Source organism: Pollicipes pollicipes, unplaced genomic scaffold (assembly GCF_011947565.3).
Source record: "Pollicipes pollicipes isolate AB1234 unplaced genomic scaffold, Ppol_2.1 Scaffold_5724;HRSCAF=6776_pilon_pilon_pilon, whole genome shotgun sequence".
In the NCBI taxonomy this organism is placed as follows: domain Eukaryota; kingdom Metazoa; phylum Arthropoda; class Thecostraca; order Pollicipedomorpha; family Pollicipedidae; genus Pollicipes; species Pollicipes pollicipes.
In genome coordinates, this window is record NW_023596746.1 from 42,402,525 (window position 1) to 42,420,982 (window position 18,458).

The 18,458-nt window shown below is 56.2% G+C and overlaps 1 protein-coding gene across 1 annotated transcript; it reads right to left on the reverse strand.

Moving 5' to 3' along the window:
* Nucleotides 1-486: 486 nt before the first annotated feature.
* On the reverse strand, nucleotides 487-18,176 carry Su(P) (prostaglandin E synthase Su(P)). Its single transcript, XM_037226758.1, has 6 exons — nucleotides 17,821-18,176; nucleotides 13,891-14,100; nucleotides 13,284-13,483; nucleotides 2,932-3,144; nucleotides 2,094-2,242; nucleotides 487-1,317 (listed from the first exon to the last, which is right to left on the reverse strand). Exons 1-6 carry the CDS (start codon nucleotides 18,154-18,156, stop codon nucleotides 1,208-1,210), a joined length of 1,218 nt encoding a protein of 405 aa, XP_037082653.1. The 5' UTR covers nucleotides 18,157-18,176; the 3' UTR covers nucleotides 487-1,207.
* Between the last annotated feature and the right edge of the window lie 282 nt (nucleotides 18,177-18,458).

Genomic DNA, 18,458 nt, shown 5'->3' on the forward strand with positions numbered 1-18,458 from the left:
TGGCAAGCCGTCTGTGATCCGTTGTCGACTGCCAACTGACTAACCATTGGCTGGGATCAATGTCGCGAATGACCAGTGCACTCACAGCCCCGCGCGGTGGTGCTCTGCGGGAGCTGTGGACGCAGCTGGCATGCGGCACACATCAGTGGCATCGAGACGCACGCAGCCACGACTTTCAGTTCTTCTGACATGACATGCGGAACGAAGGATCTAGGTACGTACGAATCAGGCAACGCTTATGCGTCGCCTGATTCCTTGATTATGTTCTTGCAAGCGTTCCGGTAGTAGTGCGGGGCTCTCAAACCGGTAGATATGTGAGAATATGTCACGCGACATACCTGCGTCTCCACACCAATTTGAGACCCGCGCGATGGCCGTCGAAACCCCAGCATCGCCCGTGAATACGGATCCACACATCCTTTGCCACAGTCAGACACCGTAGTTTTGACGCAGTAACACTGCCGGGCAATTCAATGAAAGACCACCATCACTTTATTCGGGTGTATTGGGCATTTCACACCTTACGCCGCTGAATCATTCGCTGTGATAGGCGGCCCATGACGGCGATCCGGGACTGGATAAAACTGGCTATCAAATCACATCTGGTGAAGAACACAGTGGCCACTCAGCGGGAACCGTGCATGGATTTCCAAACGCCGGTGTTCGCCGTCAGAGTTCTATGAAGACTCAGAAACAATCTGCAGTTTCATGACATGCAAACGACAGCCGTTTCGCGGCCTCACAATACAGACAACCAGGCGCCGGACACAACGGGGAGTCAGCTGAAGCCAGACGACTCCGGAACAGGGTCTGCGATCTTGGGATAGCGCCTGATGGGAGAGACGTGTTTATCGCGGCGTTGCCGGTAACCGTCCAGTAGTCTACCCTGCCCCCCGCCTGCTGGCGCCACCCGCCGCCCCCGGCGGACGGTCAGGGGGGGGGGGGGGCACTCATTCGTGGGCATGCTCGCCAGCGATGTTCATCCACGTGTGTGGTGGCACGAGACAAGACAAACAGTGAGCTCCATAGGGACGACAGGCGTACAAACCACACACTCTTTATTCACATATTGCCTCGGTCGGTCCCTGCTCAAGCCGCCACCATCCTCTGAGACAGACACACTTCAACACCCACCACGCGCTGATGGACGCCATCGTGATTACGGCGACAGAGACTAGATGTCGCTAGCGTTCTGGGGTCGGCAACGTTACACCACGCTCCGACAGCCTTCGTGGTTGTTGACAGCCGACTTCATGCGGTAGAACCAGTCGCCGATCTTGGTGTGCTCCAGAATATCCTTGAACGCATCACATCCCTCTGAAATGACACCAAAGGTAGGCACAAGGTGTCAGCTCTGTCACAAAACAACCACCAAAATCCTGCATACAATACACACGCGCCATATCGCAACATAGATTAACTCTAAAAAAAACTCTACGTTCCATCGGCAAATAGCCTAACTCTCTGCGTGTCCGCGGCCCCCAGGGGCAGCTACATCTGTCCCCCAGCTCTGTAAGTCCCGCCGGGCTAAGCCTCCAGCCTGGTAAGTATCGCCGGACTATGCCCCCGCCCAGCTCGTTAAGTCCCGCCGGGCTAAGCCCCCAGCCCGGTAAGTATCGCCGGGCTATGCCCCCGCCCAGCTCGTTAAGTCCCGCCGGGCTAAGCCCCCAGCCTGGCAAGTATCGCCAGGCTATGCCCTCCAGCTCGTTAAGTCCCGCCGGGCTAAGCCCCCGGCTCGGTAAGTATCGTCGGGCTATGCCCCCCAGCCTGGTAAGTATCGCCGGGCTAAGCCCTCAAGCTCGGTAAACACCGTCGGGCTATGTCCCCCAGTTCGGTAAATGCCGTCGGCCTATGCCCTCAAGCTCGGTAAGTACAGTCGGGCTATGACCCCTTGCTCGGTAAGTACCGTAGGGCTAAGCAAAGTCATGTTAGTATGCTATGCGCCGATGTTCCCAACGTCTTCTTTTTCGGCCAAATTTCAATACAGTCGCACGCCAATCTTGGACTGCCTTCTTGTCAGACCGTGCCTGCGTCTGAACGTCCCATTCAGTCCCGCGATGGGCTTCTATTCCCCACGGCCGGCGGGCACTGACCGATGCTGCTGAGGACGCCGTATACGGAGATGTCTGCCAGGTTGGGACGTTCTCCCCCATGGAACGGCGTCTTCCGCTTGCGCAACTCCTTCACCCAGGTGGCGCAGCCATCGTACAGCGACTCACGCACGTCGTCCTTCAGGTTGTGCCTGCCGGTGGCGCCAGAGTGGTGACGGCGCTGGCGACATCGACGCCTCTTCACGTGCTGATGGTCAGTCACTGTCAGCATAAGGACTGCCAACTCAGAAACAAACGCCCGCGGCCCGGCCCTGAGGGAACGGGATGTGTCCGAGCCGTAACCTACACTCATCGACTGCCAAACTTTCCGAGAGCCACAACACAATGAGCACCCCAGGGGGAGCATTTCAGGTACACAGACGGGAATACTGTTACGCGTCCCGCATGCCGCCGTCTCAATGTCCGTCAATCCGCCCCGACCACGCGCACTCTGAGAGCGAGCAGGTTGGTCGGTTCGACTGCGTGGGTCATCGCCCCCGAGCTTTCAGCTGTCGCCTGGAGCCCGGCGGCCGAGCTTGAGGTCGGTCAGTACGGGGTCACGGCCCACCCCTCAAATCGGCTTCACTCAAAGGCCGGGACGAAACTTCGGCCGCACGTACGCCCTCTCGTCGCTGAGCTTAGCTGAGACTGTTCTGACGTCACACCAACGGGGGTAACCGATAAGTGACGTCACAGAAGTGGGATCGGCGGCCACCTGCGGCGGCGAGGTGCTCCGGGCATCCTCAACACAAAGCGCAGCGCGTCGCGACAGCATCACAACTGAAAGCCGGGCCGACTGCGTCCCACGTCCTCCCCACGCGCCCTGCCGCCGCGCACCCACCGGCGCTTCAGGATCTTGCCGATGCCGTACATGGCGGCGGCACCGACGTAGACCACCAGCAGGCGCTCCCAGGCGGCGAAGTGACGCTCCCAGTCTCCGGTCTCGGAGAACCAACGGAACGCCTGCAGCGCCTCGGCTGGCGTGCGGTACACGTTCGGCGAGAGCGCGTGCACCAGCACGTCGTCGGCCCAGCGACGCCAGCTCCGCTCCGCCCTGCGGACGGCGGTGAGGTCAGAGGGCGGCGGTAGTCCAGGGCGGCGAGGTCGGGAGACGGCGGTAGTCCAGGGCGGCGAGGTCAGGGGACGGCGGTAGTCCAGGGCGGCGAGGTCAGGAGACGGCGGTAGTCCAGGGCGGCGAGGTCAGGGGGACGGCGGTAGTCCAAGGCGGCGAGGGTCAGGAGACGGCGGTGGTCCAGGGCGGCGAGGTCAGGGGACGGCGGTAGTCCAGGGTCGGGGTCAGGAGACGGCGGTAGTCCAGGGCGGCGAGGTCAGGGGACGGCGGTGGCCCAGGGCGGCGAGGTCAGGGGACGGCGGTGGTCCAGGGCGGTCAGGTCAGAGAACGGAGGTGGCCTGGCGAGTCTGCCGCGCGGGCGGGGGGGGGGGAGACGGCAGGCAGACATGCACAGCAGCGAGGAGAATGCGGCGAGGGACACAAGTAGAAGTGAGCAGGACCACAACTCCCAGGGACAGAAAAGCAGACAGCTTGAGATCGGTTGCGGAAGGAATGGCAGACAATGAAAAAACACCCTTGATGAAACTTCTACACTTATAGGTACAGCTAGCACAATGAAAGAAACGATCTAAGCTAGCACACATTGCGCGTGCCAACACACCAGTGCGCTTAATTACAGCTAACGCCGCACAACCAGCGCCTCTGGCATCTTAAAGATCGCTTATTGTCAGAATAAAAGTTGCAACTAAAGGCGCCAAATCTTAAAGATCGCTTATTGTCAGAATAAAAATTGCAACTAAAGGCGCCAAAACAATACAAGATTCAGATTTTCTTAAAACACAGATTTGTCGAGCCGTAGGATAATATTGAAATGTATTCGTAGCCAACTAATTGTATCATGTCAACGGAAGAGTTAAATTTGTGAAATAATTCATTTTGATTGCAGCATTTTTTTGTCCTTATTGCATCTATACCCCTGTGAAATGTCTTCTTTCAGAAACCGCGCCATGGATCTTGTCACAATACACTATACCAGAGTAACATACGCGTATCGACTTCGACTATGGGGGGCTGCAGGCGGCTAAATGTGTGACAAACCGTTTTGCTTTTGTATTGCTCTGGGGGGGGGGGGGGGGGAGATGCCAAATTTTCTACGGGATCCTGCAAATTTGAACCGATTCCTGCGAAATACTCCAGTATCAAATGTATGTAGTGGTTAACGGAGGCGCGTTGACCACTACACTACCGGCACCCAGATTGGTGGAGTTAGTACAATTGTGCAAAAACTCAGCTGTCACACTCCCCTGCCATCAAAACTGCAACGTCACCTCTCTGGGACAGTGGAGGCGATGTTACTGAGGTTGCTGAAATAGTGTTGATACAGTGGAATAGTGAAATCCTAGTGAAATCCTAGTGAAATATTGTGTTAGTGTCTTGGCTTATTAACGGTTATACGTCGGCACCAACGAAGACATGGCGACTTCATGACGACTAAGACTGATGCGTGGCGACATGACGCGACAATCCGCCATGCAAACCACTGGCGGGCATGTCGTTCCCGATAACTTTGTCATAACGGCACGCGGAGCGGTTCCAGCTAGGCGTATCTCGGTCCGTCAGCCGAGTACTCCACGGTCGCCGCGGGAAGACCGCGGCCAACCCGTGTCACGCGGAGCTGGCCGTGACTCAGGCGCGCCGCCGCTGCGCTGCCCGCCGCCGGCCGGCCGACGCCGTCGGCTCGGGCGGCCGGTCGCCGTTGTGCTCGGGGCGGTTCGACGGCCGTCGGGCTCGGGCGGGCCGGTCGCCGTTGTGCTCGGGCGGCCGACGCCGTCGGGCTCGGGCGGCCGGTCGCCGTTGGGCTTGGGCGGCCGGTCACCGTCGAGGCCGGCCGGGCGGGCGGCGAGACGAGCGACGAACGCGGGTGTGCTCACGCGACTGCCGGTCGTGCCTCACGAACGCCGTTGCACAGCCGGACGCAGCGGCGGCCCTGAACTACATCTCTCCGCTCTCGCTTGACGTCGGGCACGGTGCGCCCGTGACGGACGTGGCGCCCGCACGATCCCACTCGGCCGGGATGTGGCGCTCGACCGGGAGGCCCGGTGTACGGCTCCGCGGGCCGTCAGACTGGCCAAGGCTGCCCAATACATGCAAGATTCTGGTAATACTGCGCGGTGCAATATCACCAACAGTGCAATGACCTGTCCATATTCCTTTCTAGTTTCTCTTGGTTTCCCTTGGTTAGTTTCCCCTCTTAACATATGCCTATCGTGATCATTATCCATTGATCTGCGTTGGTAGCGTCGATATCGGTTGGTAAACGTAACAGCTGTGTGGATCAGAAGTGCATCAATTTAGAGTTCCCCTGCACCTGCGCTGCACCGATCAGAAATTATTGAGATGCTGTGTTCAGCCAGGTGATCCAGATTGTCGCGAGAAGCCAAACGCCGTTTGATTTTCAGAATAGGGCCGGTAGTTCCAGACATCTCAGGGGAGGGGGTGGACTGGGTAAACCCCTTACGCGGAATACGGGATAAAGGGGAGCCACACCGGAACAGGGTGAAACCAGCCACTGTTGATGCCAAGGCTGTACCAACGTTATAGTTATACCATGCCATGTGCCAATGTCATATATATATATGGCATTGGTGGTGACACTTTTTTGTCAATGGCATTTCGGAAAATGGAGCCGAGCATTGGTGAGTGAGAATACATATGTGAGATGCCCTGGATTCTTCTTAGAGGTCACATTTTGCACACCACTGATGACCCGTCACCAGCAGCCATGATCTTGAGATAATAACAGCGTAACGATACGATCGGAAGCGGGAACTGGTTGCACTCAAACCGTCATACCAATAAACAACTTCAAAAGAATAAGCATAGCATATTCGGTACGACATGATTAACGAAGGTCTTTTCCGTCGACTTCGTGTGGTAATAACCCAGGTTATATCAATACATAACGCTTTTCATTACAAATACCTTCCGGTTTGGTAATCTGAGCAATGTGCACGGATTTGCCCAACACAGTGATTGGTGGGTTTAGCCCTTGCTTACGTAATGCAATGTCATAATATCCTGCGAATGAGCATGATGCATGGAGCCCCACGCTGGCCTTCGCGACTGCGGCGTGGATCGATTACCGCTGCTGGACTCTGGACTTATGCAACGCTACACTTAGCCGGTTTTTCCGCAGACGCTAAAATCGAACGACCGACCGCACTCATGGGGAACTTGGGCTCTCGACCACCACCGCCGCCGCTGTTTACACCAGCCCTACAGTCAGCTGGCCAGCCCGTCCAGCGGGGCCTTCCCGGCCCTCGGCCTTGCGCGCGTGCCAGCGCCGTTCCAGGACGACTCAACGTAAACTGAGGCCGACGTGCGCAGTCGGCGGCCGCGCAGCGCCGTCCCCATATAGGCGGCGGCGGCGCCGGCCGGCCACCAGACGTCCTGCGCCGAGCCAGCCGAGCGGCACTGCCTCACGCCACCACAGACGCCAGCCATGCTGACCAAAACGACCAGGAGCACAGAACGCCACACACAGAGCCGGACCAGCCTGGACGACACGGACGGTAAGCCACACGGGGCAGCCCCACGGAGCGGCGCTCAGTGCGCCTGAGGGAGGAGCTTGCCGAATAGGTCCGCGTGATTTAAGCCATGGCTTATTGAGAGCAGCCGCTGCCCCATCTGCGTCGCGTTGCGAACTGTCTGTGGATTTGCAAAGTCGTCATCACTACGAAATTACAACAAATTAAATTTTTCTCAAATAAAATCATGATAACAAATTTGCATTTTGTACCCCGTCCTGGAACAAAACCGCACCAGGACGTGGCGCTCCAGCCAGGACCTGTCGTGACCTAGCCCGCCTTATTCCAGACGGCAGCGACTCGACCCTGTCGGGATGCTGGTCGGAGTCCGGCGGCAGTCCCGCCGGCGAGCGGGGCGGCGACGGCCGACTGGCGCGCCAGCTGCAGCGGCGCAGACGAAAGCGGCAGCAGCGCGACGCCTGGAATGCCGGCCACGACCGGCCCGACAGCACGCACTAGCGCCGTCTTCCGGCAACGGCCAGGCCGCGAACTATAGAGTGCAAAGGCCGCCAACAGGCGCTGCTGGTTGTACAGCAGCCGGCCAGCGCGGCGAGTGACGTCAAGAGTCTCGGAGCGAGTACGCTGTCTTCAGCATGCCAGGAGACAACGGAATCGGTCAGATCAGCCGGCACCGCAGGCGTGCGACGCCGACGACCGCGCGAGACGCCCGTGTCGCGGACGCTTTGACGGGTGGTCCGTCCCGGTACGAGGTCACAGCAGTGACCGGGCCGACTCACCCCACCGGCCCCGCTTACAGACGGGGTGGGCCGATCCCTCCGCACATCGTCACACGTTTGTTGGTCGAACTCGTTTTGTTACCTGCTATTGCACCTGTTAATTAACATTGCTCATTTATTGTTATTGCGTGTTGCCATGTGTTGCTGTTATGTGCTGCAACACATAACGTTCGTTTTCTGTAGGCTGTGCGTGCTCCTAAGCATTCTGAGTCATTTCACACCGCACCTCAGCTAGTGATCTACAAAATCCCACAAAGTCGACGCAAAGCGCCCCGACGGAAAGTGGTGCTGTTCCTCAATACTGTCGGCGGGCGCGAGCAGCCCTGGAATGTCCACATGTCTCAGTGCGCGTGCAGCATGTGCAATCGCTGAACTGTTCATTGCCATCGCAATATTACGTGTCCATCGTGCATGCCCAATACATTTCAACAACCGAGTTCCGTTTCGGGTAAGAGGGATAGCAGCTTTGGAAAGGAAGTAAAAACAAGCTGTCTGTTCCTAAGCTGGACTGGAGTCATCACGTTCTTTTGCCATCGAACCATCACACGGTTTATACCCGATGTGTATGGTTGCATATCCGAGAGAATGTACTGAGGGGAGGGGGGAGGGGGGATGATATAACAATGCCAGATGATACCCCGGAATGTCCCGCTTCCGGCGACGGGGAGCACGCTTAATTTAATGCGGTCATTCCCAAGCAACGTCAAAGCGACCAAGCCCAGAAAATTATACCAACAGCCCACTACGCACCTGACCATTCGGACCTTCCGAAGTCTCTCATTCGACTTGTCTAATTGTCAACCTCGATAATATATCAGAAAACAGACGGTTTTTTATCGAATGGCAACAAAATTGAATTGTTCGACCTCGTAGTTGCTTCGCCAACAACTTTGCAAGGTCAATCGCCAGAAAGGAGTGGAACGTCGTAACAAGGACTGATGGCAGGACGAAAGTCAAAAATGGGAGAGAGAGAGTGTGTGTGTGGGGGGGGGGGGGGAGGGACCATGATTTTCACTGTATCCTTCTCCAGCACTGTTCGCATTGAGGGCCTACATGCTACTGGGAGGCACGATTCCACAGCGGGGAGCCACGCTCCACCCCCCACAAAGAGGTTCACAGTTTCACCTATGGATATTTACGGATCACCTCAACCGTACGTGTCCGACACTTCGAGCGACACAAAATCAAGCCGTCCTCTAACACATACACCGGCCACTGCCGAAGTGGGCGGCACGGAAGTCCCCCCGGCCCGCGAGCCAGAGGTCCCCACAAGTGCGGTATCAAGACCCGCAGCCGCGCCGCCGCTGTAGACGCTACAGGCGTCGCGCCTACAGGTCCAGATCGCCGCCGCCGCGCAACCCGAAAAACGTGGCCACCGGGTCGTGCAGCGTCTGTGTGAGCGTACGCGCCGGCGGCTTGTTCGGGTTCGACGACGGGATGTGCAGCGCCACACAGCGCAGTAGCAACGCGCAGACGGCGGCCAGCAGCGCCGCCAGCAGCAGCGACGCCCACCAGCTGCGGCGCAGCCAGCCGACGCCGCCGGCGACGCCCACGCCGCCGCCGTCCCCAAGCAGCGTCTGCAGCCGCTCGATGGGACCGCGGGTGTCGAGAGGCCGGCAGCGCAGCAGTGAGTCGCAGACGCCCGTGGCGCCGTTGCAGCTGTCCCCGGGGCTCAGCCGAAACTCGCCCTGCTGGAGGCAGACGGCACCGCTGTGGGCGCGACAGCCGGTGTGACACAGCAGCTCGCGGTCGTCGCCCACGTGTGCGACCGTCAGCTGGCAGGGCTGCAGGCCGCCGGCCAGGCAGGTGGAGCCCGTGCAGCGGCCGGCCTGGCAGACGCGGCTGCCGCGCCGGCATAGCGTCAGCTCCGGCCGGTGCGGCGGCTCCGGGCAGCTCGGCGACGCGCCGTCGCAGACCGCCGCCAGCGTGCACTCGCCGGCGTCGGCGCACGTCACGTTGTCCTTGGCCGGCACCAGCTGGCAGGTGTCGCGGTTGCAGCAGGCGCCCTCGCTGGGGCTGCAGCTGGCGCCCGAGCGGCGCTGACAGCCCAGGCGGCCCTGGCGCAGGCCGCGCGGCCGGCGCGGGTAGCAGCACTTGTCGCCGCAGTCGTCGTCGGTGAAGCCGCAGTCACACTCCTCGCCCGGCTCGACGGCGCGGTTGCCGCAGAAGGCGGCGCCCGGCTTCTCGAAGCAGTTGAAGTAGCGGCCCTCGCCGATGTAGTCGAGCACGCGTGAGATGTTGCCGACGCTGCACGGCGAGAACAGGCCGTTGTGCGCCTGGTGGCCGCTCTGCGACATGTAGAACATGATGAAGTTGCCGCCGAGGTCGTTGGGCAGGCAGGGGCTGCCCAGCGCGCCCGTGTCGTGCGGCGAGCCCATGTTGTGGCCGATCTCGTGCGCCATAGTCAGCTGCGACGCCAGCGGGTGCACGCGCTGGCCGAAGTTGCGCAGCGACACGATGCCCGTGTTGAGCGAGAGCGCGCGCGTCTCGGCCACGCCCGAGTCCGGGTTGCGAATGCGGCGCACGGCGTGCCGGGAGCACACGCCGCGGCCGCCCGTCAGCCATGGCACGCCAATCCACGCCAGGCCCATCACGCCATTCTCGAAGTCGTGATACGTCAGCGCGAACGCCAGGCAGAACGGGTCGAAGTTGGCGCTCGAGTGCGCGTTGAGGAACGTCTGCGACTGGGCGTGCTGGAAGCAGAGTCGGCTGCGCGCACCGGCGTAGTTGGTCAGACACGAGCTGTCGTCGCCCACCACCAGCTTCTGCACCTGGAACTGGATGCCGTGGTGGTGATGGCGACCGTCGAACACCGCTCCGGCGTACACCTGGTTCACGGCCTGCACATGGCCGCCCACCAGCGCCTGCAGGTAGGCCTCGGTGCGCCACAGGCTGCCGCCCTGCCGTTCGAACACATACTTCCACAGCGTTGGGTCCGTCTCGACCATCATCGAGCACATGGCCTCGGCACGCACCGAGAACGGGCCGTGCCCGTGCCCGTGCCCGTGCCCGTGGTCGTGGTCGTGGTCGCCATGGCCATGGCCGTCGTGTGCGCCGCCGAGCGTGTGGTTCCGCCCGTGGTCTGTGGCGCGGCGGTGCCGGGCGCCCACCGCGGGCGCGTCGAACGGCTCGGGCCGCTCGCCCACGCCGCAGGGCCGGTAGCTGCCGGGCCGGCGCGCCACGATGTCGCCCGCGCGGTACACGAACGAGTGGCCGGCCGGGCCGCCGTCCACATGCATTGCCGTCCGCTCCACGAACAGCGTGTCGTCCGGCAGCGTGATCGTGCCGTCAAACACGCCGTCGAGCAGCGCGCCCGCCACGCGCGAGCCGGCGACGCCGACCACGCGGCCGACGTAGAGCGGCGTCAGCGCCGCGGCGCCCTCCGCCGCGCCCGACGGGCCCTGGTAGGCCACGTCGGCGGCGAACACGGACGGGTCCGGCGTCAGCTCGAGCGGCAGGCGCCGGCCGAACGCGCTCAGCGTCACAAGCCGCGGCACGGCGCGGCGCGCGCGGCCCCGACCCGCCGCCGTCGCCGCCGCCGCCGGGGTGTAGTAGAGCATCTGGTGGTGACGCACGTAGCTGGAGAGGTCGTCGCTGAGCGCGTAGGGCACGCAGAGCAACAAAAGTGGCCAGGTCGTCCACATGGTGCCCCACGACGCAGGCTCATGGTTTGCAACACCGGCTGGAGTGCGCGCAGTCAGCGGCGAGGCGATGTGAACGTCGAAGAACCCCCATCCTTTGCGTTCCAAAATGTGCGGACAGTTGCCAATGCGGTCCTCAAATGTGCGATGCCAGTTGCCAATGCGGTCCTCAAATGCGCTGCAGACACGCAAATCCGGTCGAGAACAGCCGAGAGAAGATTGAAACACGCGTGTTTGAAAAAAGAGCGAATGAAAACCGACAGCGTGATCATACGCCCTTATGCAGGATTCGCTGCTAGCCAAGACACATACGCGGCCAACCAGGCGTACTACTGAGCTACAAGAGCTACGTACTACTGCCAACAAATCGGCAGGAGAATAAGGCAAAAAGTGTAGCAATGTCCACAAAAGAACATGACAAAACAATTCTCAGTATTTCCAGCAGGGGATGCTTTAGTACTGCACCACTAGCAACGTTAAGCAGGCAGTAGCTATTGCAATTCAGCCTCGATTATTCAGATTATGGCTGGGATGCCCAGCGACGCGAGAGTGATGAAAAAATGTTCACTGCATGTTAACTATTTGAGATCACTGTGCTTGGTTTTATGATAAGACATTGATCCGAATTTTTTCGTGGGTATTTGTATTTGTATGTGTATTTTATAGTGTATCACGCTCCAACCAAATTGTCGGTCGGAAATTAACTGCTGGAACAATACGTTTGAGACCATCTCAGACATACCACACTGCCAGATGTTCAGCTTCAAAGACACCAAGCGTAAGCGGTAGCATACAAGTTGTAAACGTAACACATCAGTCCCAGATTATCCCCTAAACGTCCTCGGCACAAAACAGGTCGCCCCGGTCAACTGAATCGCCGTTTAACCAGCCGACCAGTCCGTGGACTCCGGTGCCGTCCCGAGGTGCAGCACTACGGCCGGCCACCCGGCTCGGGCACTCTCGGCAGCAGACGGGTCGGGCGCTGAGTAACAGAGGCCGCACACGTCACGACACGACATGGCGATGGGCACGTGCAGACAGGGTACCGGTGTCTGTTGCGATTCTGCTGCAACGGCACTCCTACAACAAGAAACCTTACGGTCGCAGAGCTTTCCTGTCCACCACATTGTCGGTCTCATCCTCCTCACCCTCCTGGACAGGTCGGCTTCTCTGCAGCAGCCTACGTAAATTTGTAAACCCCTGTAATGGCATTCACGATGGCCCCCATACTGCTGAGAAGCTTCAATAGGTAGTTCACAGCCTTCTCTGGGCCTGAGTCAGCGCCCACCGGAACTGTACGCTCTTGTTTCTCCACGCTGTTTCTCCATTGAATCATCAGGAACGCAATTTTTCGGTGCCTGGGCGCCCTGCTCGCTGAGCCTGGCTAGGTGTTGGCACCGCTCTTTCAGGTCAGGAAGACCTTGGCTAAGAGACCGTCGCCAATTCTATGTTTTCGCCGGAAGTACCCTCGATTTGGCCGATCTCGATTTGCAGCTGGCCGTTGCCAACTTGTACGGGTCTGGTGTCCAGCTGTCCAGCCGTTTTGTCGTTGAAGTGCACATGCGTTGGTGGTGAGATATGTGTTGATCCCCTATTCGTCACATACTCCTCGTCAAGCGGTGAGCATGCAACGCCACGGATAAAAAGCCACGTGTCAAACCCTCTTTGGGATCATCACTCAGTTTGTGTTGGTAAGCTCTCTTGGCGTCATATTGTTTTCACTCCGTCTCGTCCCCATTGGCAGATACGTAATCAGCACGCAGCAGCCAATTTTCTTTGCTAACCTGATAGCTTCCTACATAGATCTCCCTCCCGTCAGGCTGATGCACATCATGAGGTTTTGGGAGTCTACCATCGACGAATCTCGAGCTATCAGAGGCCTTGAGACATTTCGAGCTATCAGGGGACACAGGTTCCCATTCATTACATAAGATTGGCAAATCACCGTTGATACATGTGAGCTGTAACAAACGTTACAACTACGGACGAAAGCAGGCATTACGTATCACAGATGTTTACATACTTTGCAAATTTAAGCATTCACTCCGCAGCACAAAGACGTTACTTTAAGCGGATCACTGCCATCGACCTAGTTAGAATTTAAAGGACCAGGTGGAAACGACACGTTTCAATCACGCCAGACCCTGCATAAAAAACAAACACAAACGCACAACCCTGCCCTGGCATCCAGCCACTCCGCGCGTTCCCCAGCTTACTTGATGTCGTCCTTGGTGCGTTTGGTGTCTTTGTCGCCGTACATGAGGAAGTACTTGTTCATGATGTCGGTCCTGCGGCGTCCCTTGTCGTCGGTGGAGACCAGCGGCGGGTAGTACGTGGCCAGGTCGGCTAGGCTTCGGCTTGGGTCGTACAGGTACGAGTAGAGCGCAGACATCACCATCGAGCTGTCGTTCAGTTGCTGCCGGGAGAGCGCGGACGGTCAGCGACAGCAGCTCTGGCTTTGGAGTCTGTGTGGTTCGGGGGCCGCCAATCCGTCGCGAGAACTGACAAATGCGACGCGGTTTGATCCCGATGGTTACCACATCTGTAACCCCCAAAATGTGACACTTCATTAACGAGAAGTGGCAAAAAAGACGTAAGCGACGTGCCGATCATCTAGAAAGCCAGAACTGTCGTCAGCTTGCCATACAACGTACATGCCAAAATGCTCGTTGATAAAAAAACACATGTTATGCGTTGCACCACATATTACGCACAGAATATAGCTCAATAACACCAAACCATTAATTCAGTCAGTTGTCTGCGTGCGTGCCCAAAATCCCGTCTGTTGCCCCGTCACGCGCCAAACTAACAGCTACGACATACCTGACAGCCCTCCGGCATTTCCGCCACCACAATGGGCACCTTCTTGTAGGCGGACCATTTGACCTCTTTCCGGAGCACCGGATTGACCTCGATCAGGTCATAGGAGATGCCGTAGTAGTCAAGGAACGCCCTGACCTTGCAGCAGAAGGGACACGTCTGGTACTGGTAGAGCGTCAGCTTCAGCCCGGTGTTGTCCTCCGGAATAGAAGCCTGGGGGTGGCACATCCGCCGATCAGGGGCAGATCCGGCGCAAGTGCCGCCGATCAGCGGCAGAGCCAGTGCAAGTGCCGCCGATCAACGGCAGAACCGGCGCAAGTGCTGCCGATCAGGGGCAGAACCGGCGCAAGTGCCGCCGATCAGCGGCAGATCCGACGCAAGTCCCGCCGATCAGCGGCAGATCCGACGCAAGTGCCGCCGATCAGCGGCGGAACCGGCACAAGTGCCGCCGATCAGCGACAGATCCGGCGCAAGCCCGGCGCCAGCAGTGGAGCGACGAGCACTACGTCATTCTCAGTCTCCTTGATGGCCGACGATGCTTTACTGTTTTTGGGCCTGATTATATGCGATAATTTCGCTGGGCGAATGACATTCTATCAGGCAAACGGCAACATGAACAGTGAATATTGGGAATTCAGGCATCATAGTTTTTATTCCCAATATAGACAATGTTGCTCACCGGGTTGTTGTAATTGGGGATTTAACGAAGCGCTCATTATCTCCGGTTATTTAGCGCTGAGCACGCAGAAGGCGATCGCACTCTTGGTAAAAAAAACTCGGCTCGAATACCTAACGGGTGTCACGCGCCTGCTTCGCTCCTCTCCACGGCATACGCGGCGTCCGTGCGTACGCCAGGTGGAGGCAGCATCGCGCGAGTCACATGGCGCCACGATGGCACCGTGCCCGGCTGTTGCCTGAGCCATTTCGGGGCCTTGCTGAGACCGTAACATTGCCGAGGCCACTTTTAGGGCAGCGCTGAGGCCTTCCGGAGCTGTGTCGTGTCGAGGCGGACGAACGCACCCAATGGGGCCGCATTAGGGCGTGCTGAGGTGTGCTGAGACGCGTCCCTAACGCGCGCATCAGGGCACGCGTTAGTTGCGTCGTGAGCAGCCCGCTCTGAGCTGGGGCCAGGCTGTAAGTTTCGGAATGGCCAAGGCTGTGAGTCGGAGACATGCACAGTCGCGTTCAGAGCGTACCCAAAAGGCGTCCATGCCGTGAAAGGTTACGAACGTGTCGCGCCACAGCGTCGGCCTGCGTTACTACACCGTTTCAAGAGATACTGGGCCCGTGCTGGGCCGCACTGGGGACGCTCACGGCGAGAGGATAATCTGGGGCGATTGGAAGTGGAATGCCACGTGTACTTCCCTTCTGTCCATAGAACGACATAGCGCAGGTGTGCCATGTTTTCAGAGCTGGGGTGTGGAGCGCCTGCCACGTGTCTCCGCTCCGCCGCTTCCACGTTGGCGCAGCGCTGAGGTTAATTTGGCTGTGTCGGTTCGTTCCGGGGGGATGGGAGGGGGGGGGGGGGGCAGACGGAACTCCTACACAACCACCTTGGATGTTTTTAAGTCCTTTGCTTGGTACAATGTGTATGCCATGCACTCTGTACGTGAAAGTGGGGTGGTCCGGTACACAGTGCTGTGGAGGCATGCCTGTGGAGGACATTTAATCCAAAAACTCTCAAAAGTATGCCTCAATTACAAAGTGCACATCAGCTACGGCAGAAGTGTGTGCTTCTCCCAGGCCAGATCCTTGATACACTGGTGGCCGTACTGGCATGCATGATAATTTAAATCAGAGGAAGGGCATCACTAGTGTTTCAATATTCGGCCACTTGGGTGGCAGGGATGTAAATATTTTACATGCCATAACACCCCCACTTTGGGCTTACTGCCCATGGCCCCTCCCCTCACTTAACACGCGCCCGGGTGGCCGGCTCGATACCCTTCGCTCGGATGGGGGAGGGGGTCAATTTGGCCCCAGCTGAGATTACGAAAACTAGGAAAGCTAGGGACACCAAATTTACAGGGTGATTTGACCTGTACAAGAACTCATTTAGGTCAAAACTTGAGATTCCTAGGTCACGACCTTCGGGTCAAATAAGGTCAAAGAAGGTCAAATTACAGGTTGGACTCCAGTGCCCCCAGAACCTAGATAACTGTTTCAAAGCAAAAGGTCGCGAGCGCATTTATTGTCAGTGACCTTGTCTGACCTTTTGAAGGTCATGGTCATCACAATCATACAAGACTGCTCTGAGTTTTGCATTTGGACAGGCAAAAAAGATTATGCTAGGCAGTATGTTCCTAAAAACAAAATGTTAAAATGGGTCACCTCAGGTCAATGACCTATTCTGACCTCTAAGGAGTAAATAGAAGATGTCTAATGTGGTTCCTGTTATCAATACATTTGAAATCAGCACTGGAAACTATCCCATACAGCAGCCCCCAGAGTAATAAAACCAGTTGGTTTTGACCTTGGTCTGACCTTCATACCTGACCTCAGGTCAACTTAATTTGCTTACTCAACATTTGTGTTGCCTAAGATAGCATCTCAGAGAAGTTTGGCTTCATCAAATACTCCATAGTTACATCAGATTGAACAATTCCCTGGAAATTGCCTTCGCTGGAACCATGGTCTGACTTTAACCTGCCATAGGTCAGCGAGCCTACAAGGTACATCTAAATTTTACACTAAATGATCTGCTATTCAATTGTCTACAGCTACACAGAATTTGGTGTGGCTACTTTGTGCCGTTCGTCAACCACTTTGGAAATACCTTCTGGGGGGGGGGGGGGGGGGAGGGGACAATTTGGCCCCCACAGGAGCAAGTGTTAAAATTGGCCTGCCAGCATCAAACCAGATGGCTGTCAAACCAGTATCTGTGTGACTAAGGCTTGACAAATGAGCTGAATTGATCAAATGTCTGGGTCAGGGTCAAAGGGCAACAGATTAGCACCAAAAATTGATTGAATGGGCAGCTGAAGAGCCAGAACTCTGGTTGTATAATTTAAATTCACGCTCTGTGCACATTACTGGATGAGTTTTGGAATGCTGGGCATCACATACCTTTCTGTTGAGTGTGTTGACAAAATGAATATGTTGTATATGTTAAAATCAATGGACAGGAGCTGTAACATATGATGCAAGACTTTTCAGTGTATAATAACTTACACATGTGATGTCAAATCACCTTGAAATATTAGCAACAAATGTGTTAACTCCATAGCAGTCATGACATTCTGGAAAAATAATTATCCAGTGGAGTGCTTGTATAATAATGGTGTTGAACCTTGTGCATGTGTGCACCAAACTAAGAACACATGAAATTGCTTTGAAGATACAGATTATGCTATGGTGAAAGAATGTTTAAATACTCTTGCCCAAAAATATACCTATCAAGAGCCATATTTTTCTTGAAACATTGGCTCTCTGTGACCTGAAACTACTGGCTGTTTTGCCACTTCCCTCTTCTACCAGGTGTTTTCTGAAAATGACCCAAAACAAGCAACACTTTTAACAATCCTTAATCAAAAGCTAAACCCATGAAACCTGATATGTACAAGACAGGATGTATTTACTGTGTTAAGCTTGTCAATGTCACAAAAATCAACACTTCATGTCCCATATGCCCACTGCCCATATATGTTCTGCCCATGCTCATGCTAAAGACTACTGCACAATACACAGATGGCTAAGCCAAATGGTTATGATCACACACCAATATAATATACAAAGACCCTCACATAAGGTTTATATATTGAAGACAATGAAAGCAGAAACAAGATTGTCACACACATATATATATATATATATATATACATATATAAATTCGTCACCTCACATTATAGCATGTGAAAGCCATGATTACATAACAAGTGTAGCTGTCTTACCATGCTGTTCATTACACAAGACTAGCAACATTCAAAAACTTACCCGCCGCGAGACCACCGGTTTGGGTGGAGGATCCTTGAGAAAGAACTGCTCTCCTGATGCTGGTTTCGATAAAAGCTTCTTTCTTTGCTCATAACTGTAATATCCGTACACTCCTCCCACTCCAAGTCCTAACAGCACGGCCTTCCCAAATATGCCAAGCCTTTTCCGCTCCGCCCCAGAACTGGTTGTCACACTTCTCCTGTGGCCTATCTGTACTGATGGCCCACTACCGTAGAGCAGCCTAGATAGATTTCGACATTTACCCGCTGAAAAATCTTTATTCAACCAATTTCGACCCAACATAAACGCACCTCCCCACCCGCACGGACGTGCCATGTTTGTCACTGACAACCCGGCTTCGCCTGCGAAAACAGAATCCTGGAAATAGAGAACAGCATTCTCGTAGGCTGTGAAATGTACCCAACAAATTGTATGACATAAGGCAAATTGGGCATGAAAGAACCCTGACAAAATTTTCAACGTATTCTTGATCAGCTCTGATGGCAGTAGCCTGAAACCTGTTGACAAATATCACGGTTGGAAAGAAAATATTACGTAATCAACAGAGGCGCATCCAGGATTTTGCGCAGGGGAAGCGACGAGATGCCTAATTATTGCTATATTCACGATACTTCTAT